Below are 11,657 nucleotides of genomic sequence, written 5' to 3'. Positions count from 1 at the left end.
GTAAACGGAAAGAAATAATTGATTTAAAAAAAAAAAAAAAAAAGGATAAAAGTAAAATATGAATAAAAGGAAATGAACAAAGGGAAACAAGTCCTTCTTCCTGGAGGCTTTTTCAAGATAGATTTATAATATTTTAAAAATCTTGTTTTGTTTTTTTATTATTTGTTAGGTTAAGAGATATTTTATAGACTACATTATTTTCCTCCATTTAAAAAATACATTTATCGGTGTTATTACATTTCTGGTGTATTTTTATATCCTAACACTGCAATATAGATGAAACAAAATATACAATAAAACATAAAAAGTAATAAATCAAATAAATACATGAGGGGAAAGCAACACAATCAGAGCTATATGTCCAACACTGTTCTTATCGAATCGAATATAGATTTATTTTATTTATTGGCGTCCAGATTATATTTAGGTAATCAAATAACATTTCCGGTACCGCCCACGTCTTCGTAGCGTCATTTCGCGTCACCTCCGGTCTCTCTAGGTCGTAAGCTTTGCCCGAGCATGGCTGACGCCGGTGTAGTCGAGACGCTTCTGCAGCGAATTGAGAAGGCGGACGACGGCGTTGACAGTATAGATGCTGCGACCAGCATCGGGGTGGAGCACCAGGTGGTTGTCGGGGCGGTGAAGAGTTTGCAGGCTCTTGGAGAGGTGAGTTGAGTGAAGTTAGACGGCACCGGAAGTCTCTGCTGCGGTGTCCAAAGCGTGACTGACGCAACATTGTAAATAGTAATGTTCCAAGTGAGAATAATGTAAACATGTAAGTCTTAATATTGTTATATTGTATTTTTTTTTATTATTTACTATGTGTTTATGTTATACATAATAATGATTCGAATATTTCACACACACACAGAAAGGATTCACTATACTTTCACTATATCACTGTTTATATTACATCTATTATTTAAGTTATAGGCAACAGTAACGTAAGCATTTTTGTCAGCCAGCTTCCATTCATTTTTTTCAAATAAGACAGTGGACATATCTACGGTGTTAATACTGCAGCGCCTTCGCCGTTTAAAAACCATACATATCGTTTTTGTGTCTCACCTGTGCAGGTGATCTCAGCTGAGTTGCGCTCCTCCAGGCACTGGGAGCTGACCGGGGAGGGCAATGAGATTGCTGAGCAGGGCAGCCATGAGGCTCGAGTGTTCAGCTCCATCCCTGCGGAGGGCCTGCCCCAGAATGACCTCATGGTGGGTGAAAGTTGTGAAACCAGGGCTGTCAAATAGTGTTTTGGCAATTGGCTGTGCCGAATTCCACCCAGGGATTAATTAATTGCTATCTTATTATGAAAACGTTGTCGATAATTTCTCTTCTTCAATGCATGGTGCTCATCCCTAAACAGGTAAACAGATCTATGGGCGTTGCATTCTAACTGGCAAATTAAATTCCCTAGTATGCAGTCTTTGTGTGCACTGGTTGGAAATGACAAGCTTGCACATAGTTATTTTCGCAATGACAATACAAACACCTTTAATTAGTTTGATCATTTGCCACATGGCCATTTGTGTACTGACAAAAGTGGAATCACAAAAGACAGACAGCCAGGAGGGCACAGTTACGAACCATAACAAATGACATCTGTCATGCATCTTGATTGGCAGTTAATTACATTTCTACTGAAAATATTCCTTCTCTCCGGGAAGATGAAAAGAAACGCATTCCCGGAAAGAACTTCTGACCAGGACGAGTCGCGACAGACTTATTTCCCCTTCGTGATACGTCAGTCACCTCACCAGTGTCTTGGCAGTTATATGTTCATCCAGATTCCCGCTCTGCAGAAGCCATATTGGCACTGCAGCTCTTTATATAACTAACGGTTGTATCCGTCTTTTAAATTCTGTGTAGAAACTGGCCTTTGGTAAAGTTGGCTTCAGCAAAGCCATGTCCAACAAGTGGATCCGAGTGGACAAAGGACATGAGGGCGGCCCCAGAGTATTCAGAGCTGTGAGTATCACTTTTTTGTTATCTGTATTTGAATATTTCCTGTCATAATGTGTGTGTGTGTGTGTGTGTGTGTGTGTGTGTGTGTGTGTGTGTGTGTGTGTGTGTGTGTGTGTGTGTGTGTGTGTGTGTGTGTGTGTGTGTGTGTGTGTGTGTGTGTGTGTGTGTTGAATCCAGGTGGAAACCATAGAGGACCAGGTGAGAGAGAAGTTGCTCCTGGTACAGAGCACACAGGCGTCCCAGCTGGAGGAAAAGGAGAAGAATGATCTGAAGAAGAGGAAGCTACTCTCAGAAGTGTAAGAAACTGAACTTCGATTCTTAGTTTAGATTTGAATCATCACATATTCCAAGTTGTAGGCTTGTACTCAGAGATCTGTCAGTCAAATTGGATTTGGCTGTTCAATGCGACTTTTTGGGGGGGGGGGGTGCACGAGACCCGATTTGGGGTCCCCCGGGGCAAAATTATTAAAGACTGTATAGTATCGATTAGCTTCGACATTGCCACTTCTGTGAATGGTATTGGGTAAATTCAGAAAATACATTAATTTATTTAGGCTATATAACCCGTTTCTAACTTGCAATAAGATATTCGTTGAAAAAGCATTTTCTCTATCATCAGAAGAGACATTTCTTCTCTCTTACTCTCTCTCTCTCTCTCTCTCTCTCTCTTTATGGTCATCCTAACTGATGAGTGATGCTAGAGTCGGGCTATAAAAGCACGGTTGTCATATTTTCATAAACTGGGATACGTGGATGCGGAGTCATTCGATTCATGGCAGTCACATTTGATTTAAGGCTCTTAACCAAATCCACTTGCAGTGAGGCCCCAGCTTGCTGCTGAGGCACAGTTTAAACACACTCATTGGGTATTGCTCGGATTGAACCTTTTGACCTTTATTGTCCCTCACCCCTGTGCGTAAGGAACAGAGCTCAACATACAGAATTTAATACAAGAATAGCTTTAAACGCACAGATCTATTACAAAATAAACACGTCCGCCACTCTTGTTTTCTCTGCAGCATCTTTATGCTCACGGTGTCTGCCAGTAGGTGGCAATAGATGATATTGTTTTTTTGGTATTATATCATGCGACGGCACTGCTGTCATCAGTTGCATGGTCCAGTTGCTCAAATTTAGAAGTTAAGCTCAATTGTTCAGTTTCATTCCAGCGGATACGTTTTGTTTCTAGTGTAGTAACTGAACTGCTTTGATTAACCACAGACCCTAGTCATTTTATAAACTTTTTTATAAATCCTTTTTGACCCATCAGTTATTGAGTAACACAAATAGATTGGCATGTATAGAATACAATTGTTTTTTTAAATGGAATTAAAATGGGCTATTTTGACATGTGTTTAAAGCCCATTACATATCCCACTTAAGTACATTTATTGCGAACTGCTTGATTTGTCACTCTCTGTAATCCCTGGCCTCTTACTCAATCAATTGTGACACAATCTGATCAGTGCTGCCAACGCGTTGTTGTGGTTTCTACTTTAGGTGGTACACATGTCTGGAGAGTTTGTACATGTCCCGAAAAGATAACTACACGTTTTCCTGAAGCTGTATGTCCAGTTACCTCCAAAGTAAACCTCCATACCATCCTGATCACATTTTGCCAATCTGTTTGTAAGAGGTTTTCGCTCAGGAGTAATGAAAGTTATATCAGTTTAACCAAACCATGTGTTTTATAAGAGCGTCTCTTCTGACTGAGAGCAATTACTAAGAATATGTACTTTGGAACGTACCCAGAACACATTTCAATGGACTAAAGCCTAAATGTATTTGACCAAATAACTCTTTATATTTCATGTTTTCTTAAAAAAGCCTGACCTGAAAGGGGGAAGATGTTTATTTATTTTCGCTACCATATAGAAAGTGACTATACTAAATATTAGAAAGATAGACAGCAACCCACTTTAAAAAAAATATCTTAATACCCTATGCATATTGAAGGGTGACAGTCAAATATAACAATTTTATATTTATTTATTTATATCAATATGAATTGATATAGACCTCAGATTACATGTATCTAAATCTGATGTTGCGTTGCTTTCAGGACAGTGAAGTCCTACTGGATTACCAAGGGCACCTCCTTCAGCACCACCATCACCAAACAGGAGACGGAGCTCACTCCAGAGATGATCGCTTGGTGAGCTCTGGGGGGGCTAAGATCCCCGAAAGCTGGGATTAGTTTATTTTAGTCTTTGCTCTGTTGCTCTGTTGCCCTCTTGGCCCTACCGAACTACTGCCCAGCAGTACGACTCTGACCTCAAACTAGGGCTTGGCCATATACCAATATGATGTGGATATCGTGATGAGACTAGGTCTGCGATTTAATGTCAAATGCTGTCTTTGAGGATGAATTACGGTGAATTCACGTCATTTTCTGGACTTTGTAGACTGTTCTAGCTGTCCTAAAATTAATATCGACTGAGGTATTATTTTAAAAAGTATTGTTATGTTTCAATCTTGTCTCTATCACCCAGCCCCTGCCTTATCAAGGGATAATCCTCCCTCGTGTTTGTGTTATGTTGCTGACATTGGCATTTGCAAGTACTGCAATGGACATCATCTGTCGAGAATGAAGCATCATGACGTTTTCAATCATGTCTGCGTGACTCGGGACATAAAGAAACATCGCCCACTACAGGGGAAAAACAGATATAGGATATAAAAAGGATAAAGAAAGAGCAGGCCCTCACTCATAATGCAGCTTAAGCTGCTGTTCCTCTGAGGGAACATTAAAAAGCTGGGTGCGGCGGGGCTTCAGATCTGTTCTCTGTGCATTTAGTAGAACAGATGTAGATAAAAGCAGTAACCAGATTTCCGGGAAAGTTTCTCTTCAGCAACACATTTCCTCCATGCTGCTGAATCAATTGCTCTAAAAACTCCGACAGGATGCTAAATATTTCAGATTTCGGGGGCTCTTAGTCTCTAGTTACAGCTTTTTACCCTTTGAGCCGTGTTGACCGTTGTCTCTAACCGGGGTCCTGCTCCGGTGTCTCCAGTGGAAGCTGGAAGGAGAAAAAGTTCAAGCCCTACAACTTCGAGGCCCTGGGCGTGGCCCCAGAGTGTGGCCACCTCCACCCACTGCTGAAGGTGCGGACCCAGTTCAGACAGATCTTCTTGGAGATGGGGTAAGGAAAGATCCACTCCTTAACTGTTCTCTTCCTCTTTCTTTCTCTCAACGCTCAAGTCGTCTTCTTTTCTGTCTTCAGTTTCACTGAGATGCCAACCAACAACTTCATAGAGAGCTCCTTCTGGAACTTTGACTCCCTGTTCCAGCCCCAGCAGCACCCAGCCAGAGACCAGCACGACACCTTCTTCCTGTCTGGTGAGAGAAGCTGGATGGTCTTACTGATTTACTGACATTTTTGATGCAGACACGTGATCATGATTGTTCCTTGTTCTGGTAATATTCACTTTGAACTGTGTTCTCCACCTCCTTCCTCAGACCCAGCGCTGGCCCACGAGTTCCCCCAGGACTATTTGGAGAGGGTGAAAAGGGTCCACTCGGAGGGAGGTTTTGGATCACAAGGGTGGGTGTCAAACTCCCACTCTTAACACTCGCCTGCTTTTTTTTTTACTTTACACGGATGGCTGGATTTTGATCTGTCACTCCGCACCTACACATACACACTCTTACGCTACACTAGGTATGACTGAGGAAAAGAAGCACATATTTCAGTTACATCGTGTATTACAGTTAAAAAAACACTTATACTAGCCCTTTTTCTTTTTCTCAGTTCAGCCTCTGACTGAAAAGAGATGTGTTAGCTCCTATATCAAGCCCACTTTCTTCTTGGCCATCTTCTCGAAGCCTGCCCAAGCTACATTGTATACGCCCATTGTCTGCACTGAAACAGTATTCACCAGCAATTTGGTCCGATTATCAGTACAAGACAGCTCAGGTTGGACACTTTGGTGAAAAAGCGAGAGGTGAGATTGAGATGGTTTGGACACGTGTGGGGCGGCCCGTCGTGCCGGGGCTGCTTAGGCATTCCGTCTAGTCCTGTCAACCTGAGTCCTGAACGTGGCTGGCTGTGCTAGGTGCGGGGCTCACCATGTGGCCTCCTTCGTGGGGGGCGGTCTCCTGTCATCACACCGGGCTGCCGGGGTACCTGCCCTCTGACGCTCTCGGTGCGTGGGGTGCTCGTGGGTGGGGGTGCCATCTGCTGCCCTCTGTTCTGTAGTCCCCATGCTCAAGCCCCCCACGCCCACCCACGGCTGACCTTTTTTTTTTTTTTTTTTTTTTTTTTTTTTTTTTTTTTAAACCTGTGCTGTCAGCATGCTGGGCATACAACACAGAGTACTTGTGCCATTTGCATCCAGGGCAGAGTTAGTCTGCAAGAGGAGTTCAAGTTCTCAACCTGTAATGCAACTCTTTATTAATTCTTAAATCATCAAGAACTGCTGCAATAACTCTGTCCTGTGGACGACCTGCAGAATGACAAGAGCACACTTTTTGGTTATGGAGAGCCAGCACCAACCCCCCTCTTTGAAGAACTATTAATCATGTTTGGATCTATAAACAACTGATCACTACTCCAAGAGGGGGAGAATCACCACGGGTGAGACAAATAAACATAGAACCAAACATTTACACAAAAACATGAACATTGGATGACAACATGTATTGAAAAACTGAAGTAGTTCCAGTTTTCCTGGACCTAAAACTGGTCCCGTGGCCTCTTCCTGTCAAAGGTATGGCAGTAAATAAGGGAGGAAAGGAGAGGGCTTGCCGGCCCGCCCCATGGGCGGGCCGGCAAGCCCCCCCCACCCACCCCCGACCAGCCGCCCTGCCTGGCCTGAGTACCAAGTGACCATACACGTAGCAGCAAGTGCCCAGCGCGGTGAACCTTGATGTTACACCCCCCCCCCCCCCCCCCCAGGCCCAAACGCGCCCCAGTGCGCATCCAAGCCTGAACTATTCAAACCTGAGCCCTAGAAGCAGCTGCACCATCTGTTTGAATTGCTGAATCCATCTGTGTTCGCCGAATATCCTGGAACTCAAGTCCAGCCTTACATTTCTAAGTTGCCTGTTCTGTCGGCAGGTACAAGTACGACTGGAAGATGGAGGAGGCTCAGAAGAACGTCCTCCGCACACACACCACAGCGGTCAGCGCTCGCATGCTGTATAAACTGGCACAACAGGTGAGGCACTCGCACAGTATTCACTAGCTAACGATATTCTTGCAAAAGGTTTTTAATAAATCTGCTCATGTCACCTCTCCCGACAGGAGAAATTCACCCCCGTCAAGTACTTCTCCATCGATAGAGTGTTCCGGAATGAGACGCTGGACGCCACCCACCTGGCGGAGTTCCACCAGATTGAGGGCGTGGTGGCAGACTACGGGCTCACGCTGGGAGACCTCATGGGCGTCCTGCATCAGTTCTTCACCAAGCTGGGTATGAAAAGGGGCGTGTTACCATGGAAACAGGAAGACGCCGCCTTCTGTGATCCACTGGAATCGTAACCTCTCTCGGCATCCTTTCACAGGGATCACCAAGCTGCGCTTCAAGCCTGCATACAATCCGTACACTGAGCCCAGCATGGAGGTGTTCAGCTACCACGAAGGTACAGCATGTCCACACCTCTGCTTCTGCACGCTTTGGGATATTGGGACTTGTTAGTAGGGGAGGTTGGGGAGATTATAGTTCTTTATCATCCTTGTTGCCACAGGCCTTGTCTGGCACAACTGCAATTCAAGCAAAAATACAGCAGTATATTGCTGTAGTAGTCTGTTAAGTAGTCATTAAGATACGATAACGCTTTATAAATCCCCGGGGGAATTTCAAGATTTACTGCCGCAGAAGTTGACGGAGCAGGTAAAAAAGGGGATAAAAATGAAATAAAATACCAACAAAAAACAACAATAGTGTATGTACACAGCTTAAACAGAAGTTAACAGGTAGTACTTGGATAGGTGACAATTGCGCTACATTAAATGTATGTTACATAAGAATGTAGTGCATAATAATGGTTGTAATGGAATAATGTGTGTAGAATATTTGTATGTCGGTGCCCCTGACCAAGGCAGTGGCGAAAGAGCTGGAGTTGGTCCACGGGCGCTGGACTGCGCCTGCCCACTGGCATAGGATGGGTCAAATGCAGAGAAATAATTTCCCCCAGTTGGATTAATAAAGTATAATAAATTAATAAAACCCGGGAATAATAATAACGAAAAGCCTAATAGTACTATGAATTGTGAGACTGTTGAAACGGTCCTAAATGATCAAAAAAGATAATTGTATTTCTCTCTCTTCCACGTCCAGGGCTGAAGAAGTGGGTGGAGGTGGGGAACTCGGGGGTGTTCAGGCCAGAGATGCTACTGCCGATGGGGCTTCCTGAGGACGTGTCTGTGATCGCCTGGGGGCTGTCGCTAGAGAGGTGAACCTCACTCCCACATGCATTTACCAATCCCTCCCATTCTGGTATTTATTTGCTGGGACTTGGTGACTCCCAGTTTGGTAATTTGGTGTTTCACTGGAACTGGGAGCTGCGTTGAATCCTTCCAGGTCGGCTCACCTGACCTGACCCAAAGTTTACACTCATTTATACAAAAATGTATTCATTTCTGTATTAATTTTCTTGTTTTAAATGATCAATTTATTTCATTTAATGTAATTTATATCTAATATGCTCTGTATACATACCCTCAAGATATGTAGATAGAGATTTTATACAATATTCAATTTTTTACAATTTCCATTACTGCAAATATTGTTTTAAACTTGAATGCAAAGCTTACCAATGTTTAGTATGTAAATAGTTGGGTTCACTACTGTGGTATTTTGTAAGTAAGTAGAATGGTAGAGTGGCTTTGAGTGCACCCAAAGTTTACGCCGGTCTTACTTTATCGGTTGTATGTTTACCGGTTGTAATCTGTCCAACTTTCACCTTGTTTCCTTTGGTTACATTTTTCTGCTTGCATGTTTACAAATTCACATTTTGCTACAATTCCCAAAACCATACATTTATACCATCGTTTAAAATGTACGTTTTTCCCACTGAGAGCGTCTAGAATGGCTAATTAGGCTGGAGATGGTGAGTTATTAGGAAAGGCTTAAATCCCCTCCTTGTAATCCTCCTCTCTCTTTGTCGGCTCTGACCTGCCAGACACCACGCTTTCTGCCTCCGTGCTCTGTTACTCATCCTCACTTGTGGCTTAAAAACAACTCTAACCGACATTATGTTTCCCACCCCGTCCAGACCCACCATGATCAAGTACGGCATCAACAACATCCGGGAGCTGGTGGGGCACAAGGTGAACCTGCAGATGGTCTATGACAGCCCCATATGCCGGCTGGACTCGTGATATCCACCCGGATGGTCTGGTGAGGGCTCACTCTTTTTGCCGCGTCACATCTGGTTTGTGGCTGTGATCCCTTCGAGGAATGCCCACCACACACACTACACTCTTTTACACAAACACACACACACACACACACCCTCTAATTCACCTATGGATTCCCTGAATGAAATGATCCCATTCATCCTTAATCTAAGCTCCTCCACCGCGCGCCAGTGAGACGGATCAGTGCGTCGAGGTGTTTTCTACCTGCCCCGTCCCAGACGTTGGACCTCTGCCATTTGGAAAACAGCTTACAATGCCCTAAATATTTAATGAATCAAATAAGACTGTTATACATTCAAGCTGCGGTTTCACTGGAAAGCCTATGGCAAAACATCACTGTTTAGAACTTGTGCCAGTAAAAAAAACAACAGCCCTGACGGATATCTTTCAGGTCTCTTTTTATCCCATCCAACCTACTTGTACAGCGTAATATCTCAATGAATTGTAGCAGTGGTCAAATAAAAGGTTTTTCAAAATTCTGTCCATTATCTGTCTTGCTTGTTTCTTTTTGGAGTATCCCTTGAAGGCCTTTCTAGGAAAGCCTATGTGTATGTGTGTTTGTGTCTGTGCGACTTGTGTGACACAGTTTGACTATAAGGGCTTAAGTGTTTAGGCTATTCTTGTCGTTCCAAGGGTTTTCAGATTACGCCCGGGATCCCTCGCTTCCCCCACAAGCGTTGATTGACGAGGGGAGTCCCTAATCTCTCGACTTGTGGACTGTACCGATCCTTGTGAGTTCAAACAGTATGATGTAGAAACTAAAGAATAAGTAATGAATGCAAGTTAAAGGCACTCACAGACGTCATTGTAAATTCCATTTTTTCCATTTTATTTTGCTTTACCGCCTAAACAAAAGTGATGTTGTTACATCATATAACGGCTGCCAGAGATGGAATCTACGAGAACAGAAGAAGAAGCTGTTGGAGTGGATGTTTATTTATTTATTTTGTTTTTACTTTTCTTTTTTGCTGGGCCAATTTTGACATTCTTTCTTCTGTAATCCCCCCTTTCTGGAATTGCTCTTTGAGATCTTCATTTCAGCAGTGAAAACATCCAAGATCTGCAAATTTTCTTCTCAAAGGCAGATACTAGTTTGGTACCGCTGTGCGATCCATCACTACTTCGAGTTAAAGTGGATTAAAGATATTTGAAAGCACTCAAAAAAAAAACCAACTTGACAGGCTTTGTTACAAGGACTGATTGAATATGTTAATACTGGTAGACAAGACTTTTCTATTAATTCATCAGATAAAGCTGTTAATAAAGAAGATTATGTGGGTAAGCGAGGAGAATATGTGGACAGACTATTCAACCCATTAATATATTACAATATACTAGAGTCAAAGCTAAAAGATTTACATCAAACTTCGCCGCATTGAATAAAAGGATTTTGAACAAAAGCATTCAACTGAAAGGAGTGTTGCAATTTTAATCCATTTCCATGCATATTATATAACAAAAAAGAAAGATGCTGCTGTGAGAGGAGAGAACCTTGGGGACATTACCCTGGCTCCTTGCTGCTCTGCACTACAAAGCTCTGCATGCGGGATGGGGAAATCTAAGGGAGTTTGTCATCTGCGATAATGGCTGCAGGATTACTTCTGGTTACCTTGATGAATTGCTGGAACTACCTAAGTCTCCCTCTTAAGCTAATCCCGAATGCCTTGAAATAACATTTTAAACCAGTGTTTGTGAAGACCAAGGCGGTGGGTGTACTAGCAGGAAGCACCTGATACCATGGCAAAGTTAACACACTTTATATTCATATTTGAAAATATATACAGTTGAGTGTGTTTATTTGTTTTTCACCTTAACCCCGAAATATAGAATACATATTTTACAGCAAGAATAAAAATTTAACAGTGATAGCCTCTAATAAAGTCTCACAAATATGACACTATTCTACTGGGGGATCAGTCCAATACGGTGGTAGATGTGAACTGTGACTCCTCCCTCGGTTCAGTTCCTACTCAAATGGCACAATCCGTGGACCCACCCAACGGTTGACTGTTCATCTCTACTCTCGTTCCCTTTTTAACAATCATGGCAATTACACAGATGCGGCTGTTACTCATACTTCACAAAGAAATCCATTCTGAAAGAGTGTACACAGTCACGGTAGAATTCACCCGGGGAAACATTTTTTTTTAACAGAAAGAACAAAAAGAAAAGAAGATAAAGAAAAAAAAGTTTTCTGTAGTGATCAATTTTCATTCTCTCTTCTCTGCCATCCACTTTGTTTCTGCACTTTGTGTTTTTGCTTGTGATATGATGCATATTTCTATATTTAACCGTACATGAGCCACATTGCAATACGAAAATTAAAAG

General features: G+C 42.8%; 1 protein-coding gene across 1 annotated transcript; it reads left to right on the top strand.

Annotated features, from left to right (window-relative positions):
• Nucleotides 1-511: 511 nt before the first annotated feature.
• On the top strand, nucleotides 512-9,779 carry farsa (phenylalanyl-tRNA synthetase subunit alpha). The gene is made up of 14 exons (XM_080008860.1): nucleotides 512-666; nucleotides 1,077-1,214; nucleotides 1,870-1,968; nucleotides 2,143-2,261; nucleotides 4,028-4,120; nucleotides 4,980-5,108; nucleotides 5,190-5,305; nucleotides 5,426-5,510; nucleotides 7,026-7,125; nucleotides 7,212-7,380; nucleotides 7,472-7,549; nucleotides 8,248-8,362; nucleotides 9,185-9,309; nucleotides 9,482-9,779. The coding sequence occupies exons 1-13, from the start codon at nucleotides 520-522 to the stop codon at nucleotides 9,288-9,290; spliced, it is 1,494 nt and encodes a 497-aa protein (XP_079864986.1). The 5' UTR covers nucleotides 512-519; the 3' UTR covers nucleotides 9,291-9,309; nucleotides 9,482-9,779.
• Nucleotides 9,780-11,657: the final 1,878 nt, after the last annotated feature.

The sequence above is a fragment of the Zeus faber genome (genome assembly GCF_960531495.2).
Source record: "Zeus faber genome assembly, chromosome: 11".
NCBI classification, from domain to species: Eukaryota; Metazoa; Chordata; class Actinopteri; order Zeiformes; family Zeidae; genus Zeus; species Zeus faber.
Note: the sequence above shows the minus strand (reverse complement) of the source record. Positions and strands in the feature narration are given on the sequence as shown.